Source organism: Dreissena polymorpha, chromosome 5, assembly GCF_020536995.1.
Source record: "Dreissena polymorpha isolate Duluth1 chromosome 5, UMN_Dpol_1.0, whole genome shotgun sequence".
NCBI classification, from domain to species: Eukaryota; Metazoa; Mollusca; class Bivalvia; order Myida; family Dreissenidae; genus Dreissena; species Dreissena polymorpha.
The window spans coordinates 70,406,756-70,422,318 of NC_068359.1; the positions used below are offsets into that span (position 1 = coordinate 70,406,756).

Genomic DNA, 15,563 nt, shown 5'->3' on the forward strand with positions numbered 1-15,563 from the left:
ATTTGACCTAGTGACCTAGTTTTTGACCCCTGATGACCCAAATACAATCCTTATACAGATCTCATCAAGATAAACATTCTGACCAAATTTCTTAAAGATTGGATGAAAACTGTGACCTCTATTGTCTATATGTCTAAACTACTTGAATTAGACAGCGGACAACATTGTGATGTTTAAAATGCACTAAGTGACCCTGTGACCTAGTTTTTGACACGGCAAGGCCCATGTTCAAACTTGGCCTAGACATCATGTAGATACAACTTCTGACCAAGTTTGGTGAAGATCGGATGAAAACTACTTGAATTAGAGAGCGGACACTTAATACAGACCGACAGACAGACCGACTGACCGACAGACAGACAGACAAGTTCACTCCTATACAGCCCCCTAAACTTTGTTTGTGGGGGTATAATAACTCAGGAAAGTGTTCATCTCTGGGCATGAAAAAACCATCTAAGCTTCATGGAGATCACATACTTGAAGATAAAACTTAATCATTTGAGAAATATGGAATATTTTATCTCCACAAATTGTAACATTTCATTTTCGGGAAGGCACCCCCCCCTCGACTCACAGGGTGGTTCCCCCCTTCACCGGCCAGGTCCCCCCCCAACTTACCAGGTGGTTTCATCTCCATCTCGGCCTTGAGTTTCTCCCTCATCTCCAGGGACCTCAGCTCGTGCTCCCTAAGCTCTCTCTCACGGGCGTCACGCTCTCGCTTGTCACGCTCCAACTCCAGCTCAAGCCTGAACAACAACAAATAAATACTCTGCAAAACGACAGAAGTACACTTTACAATCTATTGTTGCAAATGTCACAGATAACATCTCTGCTAGAATCTGGTCCAAAACAACAATAAAAGAAACCTTGCTCTATGACAACAGGGTTGCATGCAGGTGTTTCAAGTGTTGTCCAAGATAGGCCAGTTCAGCTGCATAGGCTAATCTTAGATGACACTTTCTGCCTGAACTTGTTTTTTGTAAAGAAAATACCATAATAGCGAAAAGTGGAGTCTTTGATAGGCCTGTGTTGACTGGACAGGCTCATCTGACACTTGACACACATGCATTAAGCCCCCTTTTCTCATAGAGAGGCTATAAATACAGTTTATACTTTACCTCTTAATTTAATATTTTGACCTGTTTGTAGTCTCTTAGAAATTCACATTAAAATAAAGAACTTTCTAAATAGACTCCAGGGCCCTCCTTTGGCCGTTAAACAGGGACCCATTTTTCCACCTAGACTGGATTTTCAAGTTAAAGAAACATTACTGTTCTTTAAATGAAAAATTCCATAATGCCAAAAGTATTGTCCCAGATAAGCCTGTGCAAGCCGCAACCAATCTAGGATGACACTTTATGCACATGCATTAAGCCCTGTTTTCACTGAAAGCGGCTCAATTATATCATGACAAGGGTCCCATAATATGACTCCTTAAATCAATGCAAATAAAAGCCAATCCAAAACCAAATTGAAAGGTAGTTTAATTCAGTATAACAAATCAAAAGCCAATCAAATACCAATTGAAAGGTAGTTCAAGTTAGTATAACAAATCAAAAGCCAATCAAATACCAATTGAAAGGTAGTTCAAGTTAGTATAACAAATCACAAGCCAATCAAATACAAATTGCAAGGTAGTTCGCGTGAGTATAACAAATGTGTGTTCACCTCTCGTAAGCATACCTCTCGCGGGAGTTGGGGGGATACATGGCAGCCATGCGCATTGGGTCCATGAGCGGGTAACCCAGGTAACCAGGCATGGAACGTGGGTCTTGACCTGCAAGAATGACACAATAACACACTTGTATAGATGTCAAGTGGGAAGAAAATACAAAATAAATATTTAAAAAATTCAATCCAACAGGTTTATTATGTCATTTGCCAAATAAGCCAATTACTACAAATTAACATGGCTGCAAAATAACCCGGCTACAAAATAACACTGCTTCAAAGTAGCATGGCTTCAAACTAACATGGCTACAAATTAATGTGGCTACAAATTTACATGGCTACAAATTAACACTGTACAAATTAACATGGCTACACACTTATGTTGCTACAAATTAAACATGGCTACAAACTAATATAGCTCCAAATTATCATGGCTTCATATAAACTCTATAAACTTCAAGAGGATTCTATAATATTATAATATTGAATATTTCCAACTGCAATCACTGTTTTCTTCCATAAAAGACTTGTTACAAGACTAAATGAGAAAACTGTGCTGTAGTTCAAGACTGCTATTAACAGATCCATTTTAATATCAAAATCATCACAATCATCACATCACAAACTTTACTATTTCCTGTTAAGAGCAAAAGATAAGGTTGATCTTCTTGTGTAATGAATGGTTGCAATCCAGGACCCGTGTTCACAAAACGATTTTGTAATGAATGGTTGCAATCCAGGACCCGTGTTCACAAAACGATTTTGTAATGAATGGTTGCAATCCAGGCCCCGTGTTCACAAAACGATTTTGTAATGAATGGTTGCAATCCAGGACCCGTGTTCACAAAACGATTTTGTAATGAATGGTTGCAATCCAGGACCCGTGTTCACAAAACGATTTTGTAATGAATGTTTGCAATCCAGGCCCCGTGTTCACAAAACGATTTTGCAATCGAAAATCGATTTTAACTGACATCGATTTTCATTTTTGCCTATCAACTACAATGGAAATCCATTTTCAATGACAAGCAAAATCGATTTTCGATTGCAAAAAATGTTTTGTGAACACGGGGCCAGGATACCTGCTTTAATATTGTTGCATAATCAGTGTTCTTCTTGACTCAAAACATTTCTTAAGCAACATTTTCATAAAATACTTGGACAGCAAAACCAGACTTGCCTAGCGCATGAGGCTTGGCGTACTCTGAGAGCTGGCGTAAGGCTGGCGTGTCAGAGTAGGACCTTGGCGTGACCCGGTCGCCGTGGGAATGGTGCGAGGGCGGAACGTTACTCACGACCTGCGCGTCCGACGTGGAGCTAGGCCGAGGGGACTCCATCTTGCGCTAAATGGAAACAACAATGGAGCTTAATTCATGAGCGTAAAGTGTTGTTCTAGATTAACCCTTTTTATCACTTTGATATGTTTATTGACTCATTTGTAGTCCCTCAGAAAGTAAAATTGAATGAAAGACCTTTCTTACTGGATTCAAATTTTAAAGGCTTCATTTCCAACCCTAAGACACTGATGAGCAGCAAACAGCATAAAACCTGAAGAGATTAGCAGTTACTCGCAGGCTGTTCTGGTTTTATGCTGGTTGCAAAAGCCATTGTCACTAAGCTTCTTATGGGGTAAAGGGTTAAAAAGCCTTAAATAGATTTTCACTAGTAAGGCTCCAACTCCAGCTCTGGTCTCCAATCAACAACCATTTACTGAGCCTCACTCTTCGAAAAGGGGGTAAAAAGTTGTGTCCCTGATTAGCCTCCAAAAACCGCACAGGCTAATCTGGGATGACACTTTACACAAATGCATTAAGCCGGGTTATCCCAGAACTGGGCTCAATTTTTAACAATGAATTGCAGGTAACATTCATAGCTTTTTCCGAAACATATCAAATATTCCTTCACGGCTTTGTCAGCTATGGTCAAGAATAAATAACAAGATAAAAAAAAATAAAAGAATAACATATTACACACTTTAATGAAAAGGTTGATTTAAATTGGTTAGCCATTTTACAATAAACAGATGTGACATGCCTAAACTCTTGATTTTTTATTATATATTTACAATCTTTAAACTAGAGTTGTTGCCATAAACTCAAGTTGTTGCAAAACGACAATGGAAACAAACGTTGCAAATGCTGTCAAAATTTTACAATTTTACGTTGCACTCATCATAACTCAACATTTCACGAGGCAGACAATGGAGGAAATAAATCGATTTCAATTGTATAAATTACATAATAAAACTGCATGTCCAATATGGATAGATGAAAACCATGCATCCATCAACCCTTTAGAATATGTTTTAGACACAAAGAACAGACAGTTGAAATACATTTACAAAGCGAAAGCTTGTCTTTGAATATAAAAACCTACATTAAAAAGTGTAAACTTTACAGATTGAAGTTCAGTCTCATCGCAAATAGTAACATTAAACCCTTTTCCACTCAGAAGCAAAATGAAAATGGCTGCATGCAACCACCTTAAAACCAGAACAGCCTGCCAGTAACTCATGTACCTAAGCAGTAAAGGTTCAACATGCTCATTGTGTGAAAATGACGTACATGTTTTGATAGATATGTTCGCGAGTCTGTATCACAGCCTCACCTTGATTTCGTCCTTTGCAGGCGTTGATGATGCTGTTGACGATGACGCAGGCTTCCTATCACTGTGTTCCCGTTTGCGCGCGAGTTTGGAATCTGGGAACGGTTTGAACATGAGATCACATCGGGAACAAGAGTTTGACTTGCCGCGGTTTAGCAGCCGAATGAATCTGTAAGTAAACATTAAATGGATGAATTTTTGTCTTCTGCTTCCAGTTGGCTCTTTTTCTGAAAGCATGTTGTGTTGACTTAAAACAATTATTGGCATAAGTCAAGTACATTTTGTTTGTATTTGTAAGTATTAATTCGGTGATGCCCGCAGAGGCTAATTAGGACAATTACTTTTAGAATACCCTGGAGTTTTGCTAAGAAGAGACTTTCTTTAAACTTAAAACAAGGGCTGTTTGTAAAACATGCATGCCCCCCATATGGGCTGTCCATTATAGTGGCAGCCATTGTGTGAGCACGATTTTTGTCACTGTGACCTTGACCTTTGACCTAGTGACCTGAAAATCAATAGGGGTCATCTGCGAGTCACGATCAATGTACCTATGAAGTGTCATGATCCTAGGCAAAAGCGTTCTTGAGTTATCATCCGAAAATCATTTTACTATTTCGGGTCACTGTGACCTTGACCTTTGACCTTGTGACCTCAAAATCAATAGGGGTCATCTGCAAGTCATGATCAATCTACCTATGAAGTTTCATGATCCTAGGCGTATGCGTTCTTGAGTTATCATCCGGAAACCATTTTACTATTTCGGGTCACCGTGACCTTGACCTTTGACCTAGTGACCTAAAAATTGATAGGGGTCATCTGCGAGTCATGATCAATCTACCCATGAAGTTTCATGATCCTAGGCGTATGCGTTCTTGAGTTATCATCCGGAAACCATTTTACTATTTCGGGTCACCGTGACCTTGACCTTTGACCTAGTGACCTCAAAATTTATAGGGGTCATCTGCGAGTCATGATCAATCTACCCATGAAGTTTCATGATCCTAGGCGTATGCGTTCTTGAGTTATCATCCGGAAACCATTTTACTATTTCGGGTCACCGTGACCTTGACCTTTGACCTAGTGACCTCAAAATCAATAGGGGTCATCTGCGAGTCATGATCAATCTACCCATGAAGTTTCATGATCCTTAGCGTATGCGTTCTTGAGTTATCATCCGGAAACCATTTTACTATTTCGGGTCACCGTGACCTTGACCTTTGACCTAGGGACCTCAAAATCAATAGGGGTCATCTGCGAGTCATGATCAATGTACCTATGAAGTTTCATGATCCTAGCCCCAAGCGTTCTTGAGTTATCATACGACAACCACCTGGTGGACGGACCGACCGACCGACCGACCGACATGAGCAAAGCAATATACCCCCTCTTCTTCGAAGGGGGGCATAATAAAAAAGCGTAAAGTATCATCCTTGAAAAGCCAGTGCAGACTGCACAGGACAATGTGGGACAACACTTTAGGAATTAAAGCCCTTTTTCGCAGAGCAAGACTCATATTTATACATGTAACCTACATGGCAGTTTTACTCCTGAGGATTTCCTTGTTACAGGGGGTGGGGACAGGCCCAGGGGTGAGGGTGCCCTCCCTGTCAGAGTCGCTGTCTTCCACATCAACCTCTGACCTTTCAGTCTGCGTGATCGGCACCAACTGTGCCACCTCGACCTTGACCTTCTGAACTTCCACTGGGTCAACGCGACCTTTGACCTCTGCCTGCAAGGTCATGGCCGCGCTGTTTGTGTGTGTCCTATTGGCTGCACTAGAGGAAGACGCCACACTATAATCCTTAGCGGCCGGTGGATAAGGAGTGTTTAACCCCGGCTCCACTTTTGGAGTCACTAATGAGCACATATCTTTGGCAATAAGGCCGTCCATACTGGATTTGGTGTTAACACTCTCGCCACCATTTTTACATATATTCGACATTAAGTTCACAGGTTCAACAGGCTCCTGTTTGATACTGATTCTCTTGGGAGATTGCGGAGGAGTGATTGCTTCCTCCTTCACTTTGGCCACGGTTATCACAGATGTTTCCCTCTGGCTGTTACTGTTTGCGACACTGGTAACACCACTGGTAGGGGGTAGGCCGCACAGTGGTGGGGGGACACTACAGGGTTGTTCTGAATTCTGGGTCTTTTTAACACTGTTGTTGGATCCAAGTTCAGAATATGGGGACTTTTTGACACAGATGTTCAAACCTGGTTCTGAGATTTGGGGCTTTTTCACACTGTTATTAACACTTGGTTCAGAATTGTGTGGCTTTTTAGCACTGTTGTTCAAACTTAGTTCTGAATTATGCGGCTTTTTCACACTGATATTAACACCAGCTTCGGAGTTTTGGGGCTTTTTCACACTGTTATTAATACTATTCACACTAGGTTCTGGGTTTTGAGGCTTTTTTACACTGTTATAAACACCAGGTGGTTCAGAATTTTGCGTCTTTTTCACGCCAGGTGAAACTGATGCGGACCGTGAGTAATCCAGAGCTGCAGAGGGGGGCGGGGGATACTGTGGGCGGAAAGCAAAGGCTGGGAGAGGCGGCAACGGTACAAACCCCTGCGGAATATGGGGACTTGCCGGGACCGAGGTCTGGGGGATAATGTTTTTAAGAGACTGGGGCTGGGGACTAGAGACGATGGGTCGAGGGTTTAGAGCAGGGTGCTGTGGTGAGGGGCGTGGAAGCTCCGCCAATATGTTGCCCGAGATTGTCGACTCCACAGGCACCGGGATGGTGACCTTGGCAACCGGGCTTGGACTGCTGGACGGTGAACTTGACCCCTGAGTGACCTTGACTCGACCCGTGACCTCTGGGCGATTGAGCTCAGTACCAGATATACTGCTGTCGGAAAGTGACTCGGATTCGGATGGGCCCTGAAATGCGGAAATGGGTTTCTCAATACACAATACACGTCTGATCTCAACTTTATATAGAACATGGACATTCAAGTTAATCTTGAGATTGCATACAAAATTCTATTACTTTCATGAAAATGACTTAACTAACATATATTCAAGACAACATTAATATAATAAAAAACAAATTACACATATTCTTATATTAAAAACATAACCTATTTAAAGACAACATAAATATAATCAATAAAATATTAAACATTCCTAATCATTGAACCATAATATGTCAGACGATGACATCCAACATAAGGCATACAGGAATAAACAAATTGTTATCTTAACCCTTTCCAGCTCAGATGCAAAGTGAAAATGACTACATGCAAACAGCACAAAACCAGAACAGTCTGTGAGTAGGAACATGCAAACAGCACAAAACCAGAACAGTCTGTGAGTAGGAACATGCAAACAGCACAAAACCAGAACAGTCTGTGAGTAGGAACATGCAATCAGCACAAAACCAGAACAGTCTGTGAGTAGGAACATGCAAACAGCACAAAACCAGAACAGTCTGTGAGTAGAAACATGCAAACAGCACAAAACCAGAACAGTATGTGAGTAGGAAAATGCAAACAGCACAAAACCAGAACAGTCTGTGAGTAGGAACATGCAAACAGCACAAAACCAGAACAGTCTTTGAGTAGGAACATGCAAACAGCACAAAACCAGAACAGTCTGTGAGTAGGAACATGCAAACAGCACAAAACCAGAACAGTCTGTGAGTAGGAACATGCAAACAGCACAAAACCAGACCCGTCTGTGAGTAGGAACATGCAAACAGCACAAAACCAGAACAGTCTGTGAGTAGAAACATGCAAACAGCACAAAACCAGAACAGTCTGTGAGTAGAAACATGCAAACAGCACAAAACCAGAACAGTCTGTGAGTAGGAACATGCAAACAGCACAAAACCAGACCAGTCTGTGAGCAGGAACATGCAAACAGCACCAAACCAGACCCGTCTGTGAGTAGGAACATGCAAACAGCACAAAACCAGAACAGTCTGTGAGTAGAAACATGCAAACAGCACAAAACCAGAACAGTCTGTGAGTAGAAACATGCAAACAGCACAAAACCAGAACAGTCTGTGAGTAGGAACATGCAAACAGCACAAAACCAGACCAGTCTGTGAGTAGGAACATGCAAACAGCACAAAACCAGAACAGTCTGAGAGTAGAAACATGCAAACAGAACAAAACCAGACCAGTCTGTGAGTAGGAACATGCAAACAGCACAAAACCAGAACAGTCTGTGAGTAGAAGCATGCAAACAGCACAAAACCAGAACAGTCTGTGAGTAGAAACATGCAAACAGCACAAAACCAGAACAGTCTGTGAGTAGAAACATGCAAACAGCACAAAACCAGAACAGTCTGTGAGTAGAAACAATCTGTTCAGGTTTTATGCTGTGTTTGCTGCTCATCAGTATCAGTAAGGGTTGGAAATAAAGCCTTTAAAACTGAAATCTAGTAAGAAATGTAAGTCATTAAATTATATTTCTTAGAGAGTACAAAACACGTTATATTGCGTTCCAAGCAAAAAAGGGTTTATAATTGATCCGTACCCACTTAGAAGCAAAGTGAAAATGGCTATGTGCAAACAGCATAAAACCAGAGCAGCCTGCGAGTAACTCGCAGTCTGTCCAGGTTTTATGCTGTTTTTGGTGCTCATCAGTATCCGTAAGGGTTGACAATTAAGCCTTTAAAACAGAAATCTAGTAAGAAAAGTAAGTCATTAATTCATATTTCTTAGAGAATACAAAACGCGTTATATTGCATTCCAAGCAAAAAAGGGTTTATAATTAATCTGTTCCCACTTAGAAGGGAAGTGAAAATGGCTATGTGCAAACAGCATAAAACCAGAACAGCCTGCGAGTACATGTGTAACTCGCAGTCTGAATCTAGTAAGAAAGGACATTTATTAAATTAAGTTTTTTAAGGGACTTCAATTGTGTGATAATATGTATCTAAGTGGTAAAGTGTTAATTGGAGGAGTGAAATTCTCCCAGCCAACGTACTGATCTCGTGCGTTTGTTGACTGTGTCGTCTCCGTCAGAGTCCGTGTGACGTCGCTTCTTGTCCTTCTCTGGACTGGTGGAGGGCTAAAAAAGAGCAGCAAATAAGTGTGTGTTTAGTTAATTTAAACCTATTTATGTAGCGTTCTGAGAAAACTGGGCATAAGGCATGTGCGTAAAGTGTCGTCCCAGATTAGCCTGTGCAGTCTGCACAGGGTAATCAGGGACAACACTTTCTGGCTTAATTGGAATTTTGCTAAGAAGAGACTTCATTTAAACAAAAAATGTCATAAAAGCGGAAAGTGTTGTCCCTGATTAGCCTGTGCGGACTGCACAGGCTAATCTGGGACGACACTTTACGCACATGCATTAAGCCCAGTTTTCTCAGAACAAGACTCCTATTTATTTTAGCTTAATTGCATCCAAACCTGAAGGCTTATTGAAACTCTCTATTTGATTTCTTAGGTAGAACAAGTACTTATATTTTGGGGGAGACCTTAACAACACTTCTACTATGTGTAGCAAACCCATGATCTCTTAGACGCCAGGCAGACACCATATCCACAACGCCATGGCAACCTTATGTGGTTCATTTTAGGGTTCAGATCATGGCCCCTTTGTGTAAGACAGCATTTTTACTCCAGATATAATTAAACTTATTTTACAACCACCATGATCATCTAACTGTTTATGTCTTTATACATTATTTACAATCAATTCTGGTGTCATATCAGTGTAAATAAATAGACTGAAATGTTGGACAAAAACTTTCTTGAGAGAATGCAACTTTTTATACCTAATGCAATAGAAGAATACAAATTGCATGAACACACGTTGTTCTATTAATCAATAAATAAGCCATGCTTTGGGAACATGGGGCTTAATGCATGTGTGTATAGTGTCATCCCAGTTCAGCCTGTCCTGTCTACACAGGCTAATCAGGGCCACTTTCCGCTTCTATGGAATTTTTCTTGTAAAGTAAATCTCTTCAAAACAAAAAGGCAGTTTACACAGAAAGTTTCATCCCTGATAAGCTTTTGCGGACTGCACAGGATAATATGGGACGACACTTTTTGTGTGCATTAATCCCTATTTTCTCACAACAAGGCTCAATCGATCAACCAATGCTCCAACCTTCTATTTATCAATCAATCAAGCAGTGCTCCAACCTTCTAATTATCAATCAATCAAGCAGTGCTCCAACCTTCTATTTATCAAACAATCAAGCAGTGCTCCAACCTTCTTTTTATCAATCAATCAAGCAGTGCTCCAACCTTCTTTTTATCAATCAATCAAGCAGTGCTCCAACCTTCTATTTATCAAACAATCAAGCAGTGCTCCAACCTTCTTTTTATCAATCAATCAAGCAGTGCTCCAACCTTCTTTTTATCAATCAATCAAGCAGTGCCCCTACCTGTCGTTTGTGTTTCTCCCGGTCCGTGCTACAGTTGCTGGACTCGCTCTGCAGGGAGGGAGAGGAGGGCGGCGCAGACTTTTTAGACTCACTGACCGGACTGTCTGTGTTCTCAGGGCTTGAACCTTTCTTTTTGCTGTCTTTGGAGTCACTCTGTAAAGCAGGAGAAGGAGAAGAATAATCACTTTGTAAAGCAGGAGGGAGAAGAATAAGAAAATGGATCAGCACACAAGGAAAAGGGTCATAATGCATGTGCTAAAAGTGTCGTCCCAGATTAGCTTGTGTAGACTGCACAGGCTAATCAGGGACGACACTTTCCACCTTAACTGGACTTTTGCTTAGAAGAGACTTCCTTTTGCCAAAAAATACCATAATAGAGGAAATTTTCGTCCCAGATATGCCTGTGCAAACGGCACAGGCTTATCTGGGACGACACTTAACCCACATGCGTATAGCCTCATTTTCTCAGGGCCAGGCTCAATGGTTTTCTCAGCGAAGTTCAGTAATTGAAATTAGGCTATGGAATTTATCAAACTGCGCCTCCAAAATGAAGTTTAATTAACAATAAATGTAGATGGACAGCACGCTGTATTGATGTCAGATAAAACGAGTCACTGTCGGGTGAACAAGAATTTGGACCTTCTCAAGTAATCGGAAGGTGGGATAATGTCGAGGACATACTGAGGAAAGGTTATGTGGGCATGTTGATGTTGTTATATTATCCATGCAAATATGACAATTTTGAAGGAATGAGGAATTACATCAGCAATGATGTAAAACAAAATGTTATTTTGGGCAAAATGACCATTTTGACCATGGATAAAACAGCCAACAGACAACCTGGCAGACTAATCACTGAATGCCTACTACAAAATGATTTAACCCTTTGCATGCTGGGAAATTTGTAGTCTGCTAAAATGTCGTCTGCTGAATTTCTAAAATTAGCATTTTCTTTGATTTTTTTCAAAGAATACTATCAGAATAGCAAACAGTTTTGATCCTGATGAGACGCCACGTTCTGTGGCGTCTCATCTGGATCCAAACTGTTTGCAAAGGCCTTCAAAATTCGGTTCCCGCACTGAAAGAGTTAATACATGCCTGTCAAACCATGGAACAATTAGCATGTGATGTACATAAAATCTCCTAAGGGACAAACACATCATGAAAGCTTGGACTACTGCATTAGCTTGTTATTATTTAGATTTGTTCGAAATGGAAGGCATGTAATTACATGACCGCGCATAATCCATGCTTATATACAAAATATTTTAAGGTATTAACCATGGCAAAGCTGGAATCCATCAGATTCCATTAAACGTGTTAACTATTGCAATGTCAACCTTATCTTTTACCTTTAATTAAATACTTATAATTGTAATACATTTGAAAACACACATAATAAAATCTTAAAGAATATCTTCTCAACATGTTACAATTCAAACTCATACGAAATGGAAGATAGCAGTAAAACGCACACAATCCATGCTTACGGAATTTCGGTTCTGCCGCGTCAGCATGTTATGTGACCCGTTGATCTCTCCATCTCTCAGCGGGGTGAAGTAGGGCGAGTCGTCTGCGCTGGTGTTCACTGGGCGATCCACACCGTACTTCTTGAAGAAAATGCGGCACTTGGAACACAGGCGTGGGCTTGACTTCCCAGCATGACTCCAGTCTTTGGAAACTAGAAATACACAAACTGGTGATGCAAAAGTCAAATATAATTGGGCCATGCTCTGTGAAAAGGGGGTTTAATGCATATGCGTAAAGTGTCGTCCCAGATTTGACTGTGCAGTCCGCACAGGCTAATCATGGAAGACACTTTCCCCCAACAGAAAATGTCATAAAAGCGGAATGTGTTGTCCCTGATTAGCCTGTGCAAACTGCACAGACTAATCTGGGATGACACTTTACGCACATGCATTAAACCCCCTTTTCACAGGGCTTTGCTCAATTATTTTGTATAGAATGCGACTTTTGGTGATGAAAGCCTGGGCTTCATTAACTGTTTTACACATTTTAAGCTCAACACTTTTTAGTCCAGGAAATCATCATCAGACAGTCTTGAGTTTGTTTCCTGGGTAGAACCACTACGTGGTAATTTAAAAGAAAAGCCCCCCCCCCCCTCTCCCCCCATTCATATCAAAATGTGCTACAGAAAACATGGATGTCCATAATGTCATGTAGCCAATATTTCCTTGAAATATCGTTAATTTTAACTTGTGTATGGAAAACATATTAATGTTTCTACTCACCTACTTCAGAAGGAGTATATTCAATGATTGGAAAAAACAAACTGAAGCTATTATACAATCAACAACAAATATGGTAATAAGTCTTCAATGCTTCAGTAAAAACTGGTGACTTTTTCATTTACATCATAACTCATCTTTCATTATGCGGTCTGAAATAACAACTTACTGACACTTTCCATTGATTCTTTCGAAACAATCATCTCATAACATTTAAAGTATGACAATTCATTCTGAAGAAAACCAACTGAAAGCAATTCCTTTATTTAACTCTCATCAGTTACCAAGCGGGAATGCTCGGTCTCCATTTTCCGTTCCCCATTGAACCAACATAATGTATAGTACGATAACTACTATTTGACAGATAATCTATACGCTAAGAAATGGCAAACCCTGAGGAAAACTAGAGCCCTGAGAGATCACATATACAATCAACAGACAGTCCTGACAACCTTGTGTCAAATTTTCAGTAATTCTTCTCCAGGAAACTTTTCGTGTACTTAACAGCACTCAACTTGAATTTAAAGCAGTATCTCAGAATTTAACAAGCGAATTTGTTGAATTGATATCCCTCGCCGAAAATAAATTGTGTGACAGACAGACGGACAGAAAACGCCTTTGGAAGGGAATATAAAATACAAATACAAATTGATGTTTTTGATTAGATTGAAATAACACTTAACTTAAAAATATTGTCAAAAATCACGTTTTTTTTCATGTTGACTATGAAAATACATTACTTTTTTTGTAACACTTTTCCCCAAAATAAGCAAAGTGAAAATGGCTTTTGCAAACACCACACAACCAGAACAGCCTGCCAGTCTGTTCAGGTTTTATGCTGTTTGCTGCTCATCAGTATCTAAGGTTTGGAGATGAAGCCTTTACAACTTGAATCTAGTAAAAAGTCTTTTATTAAATTTAACTTTCTAAAGGACTACAAATGCGCGAAAATACGTATATAAGTGGTAAAGGATAAATTACAGTACCTTCAAGAAAATGTTATGCAAACCAAAATAATAATTAATGCAATTAAAAGAATAATACTATCCAAGAACATTATACATTCTAATGATCATTAAATAATCGTGATTCTTTAGTTATTTAATAGCAAAGCAAAATGAAAACAGGAAGCAAAATTATTTAAATGTAGACAAACAGTTTTCCCATTTCATTCTCTTCATCTAGTGATTCAGGAACCAGACCACAGTAAAATCGATTACTGATGAAAACCCTTATTATCATAATCGACTTTTCATCATTCAAATGATGCATGAAACTGCCCTGACCAGGCTATGGCCATTTATTGGACACAAGCAATTCCAATGCCCCACAGTACACGCAGGTCACACACAACTATAATTTTGGTTTGACCACAGGATAGCTTCAAAACCTGCTGTCATGAAAAACAGAAAGGCAGAGATGATGAATTCTCCCAACAAGAAATAAACCGATGCGCCACTGTACCACACCAGGCAATCACACATTCATTGAAAATTCATTACCCACTAAATTTTCCCTTACAAATACAGCAACCTTCTTGTCTGCCCCATAACGAAATGCCCATCAACATTTATGCCCGATTAATTTGCACGAATTGAACAGTTCTTAGGGAAGCTATACACAAATATTGCAGAATTAGACGTGGTTTCAGCCAAGCAGAGCGTGAAATGGCAGATAACAGATGAAAGAAATCAGTCAACCATAAATCTGAACTGGTGGTTGGGGGGGGGGTTTGAATAACTGACAGAAATTGAAGCTGTTTGTGCAACCGATAAATGAGACTGCTTGCGTCCCAAACTAGTGGCGTAATTATGAGGATTATAAATGTGCAGACTGCAGCTGTCGCATGCTGCACAAAGACTGGCTTTCAGTAGCGGATGTGTGAAATCAAGGTAAAATATGAATAAATTGTTATTAAATTACTGACACAGTCATTGAGGTATGTTACATATACCTGCATATGAATATCAAATTGGGAAAAAATGAAGGTGTTAACCAATCATAACACAGTATGCTATTAGTTCAGCCAACAAATCCCACAATACCAAATAATATTTACTTGCATACCCTATAACAGCTGAATACTACATGTTTCTTTTACAAAATGCTTCCTGTTAAGCCTTCACAACATCTTTAACAGTAAAATGCTTTTTTCACTCTGGAAATATGAAGTTGTGTTGTTGTTGTTTTTTTAAACCTATTTATTAAGCTCAATTGCATAACAAGCCTAAGCTTATATGAAACGCTCTCGATTCCGTTTCCTTGGTGTCTATTGGGGAGATCTAAACAACGCTCCCACAGTGGGGATAGAACCCCTGACCTCCCTATCGCAAGGCGGACACCATATCTACTACGCCTAGCGATCTTAAAATATGTTTTGTTTGAGAACATGTATCTGATATACCTTCTGTACTTCTAAAAAAGCAAATGGGTTCAATTTGTGACACAAACTATCCATGTCAGAACAAACAACACATTTATTAGTCTGGGTTGCCAAAAGAGGAAACAGAATACCCTGTAAAGGGCTAAGAAGAATACCCTGTAAGAAGGAAGAAGTAATATCCTGTAAGCAGAAAGAAAGAATATACTGCAAGGAGGAAAAAGAAATATCCTGTAAAGAGCAAGAAGTCAGCGAATTTTTTGCCCAATAAGGAAAAGTACCGGTACCGGCCCAGTTGGGAAAATT

The 15,563-nt window shown here is 39.9% G+C and overlaps 1 protein-coding gene across 8 annotated transcripts in view; it reads right to left on the reverse strand.

Annotated features, from left to right (window-relative positions):
• The window catches only part of LOC127880896 (arginine-glutamic acid dipeptide repeats protein-like), a 162,078-nt gene that overhangs the window by 20,696 nt on the left and 125,819 nt on the right, over positions 1–15,563 (reverse strand). For 7 of the 8 annotated variants that reach the window (XM_052428373.1, XM_052428372.1, XM_052428375.1 and 4 more), the window contains 8 exons: positions 12,119–12,309; positions 10,629–10,781; positions 9,218–9,301; positions 5,808–7,162; positions 4,279–4,444; positions 2,852–3,014; positions 1,669–1,777; positions 619–746 (listed from right to left, as the gene is read on the reverse strand). In XM_052428373.1, coding sequence (XP_052284333.1) covers positions 619–746; positions 1,669–1,777; positions 2,852–3,014; positions 4,279–4,444; positions 5,808–7,162; positions 9,218–9,301; positions 10,629–10,781; positions 12,119–12,309 — 2,349 coding nt within the window. The remainder of the gene's footprint in view (positions 1–618; positions 747–1,668; positions 1,778–2,851; positions 3,015–4,278; positions 4,445–5,807; positions 7,163–9,217; positions 9,302–10,628; positions 10,782–12,118; positions 12,310–15,563) is intronic. The other variant, XM_052428374.1, reaches the window with a different exon arrangement.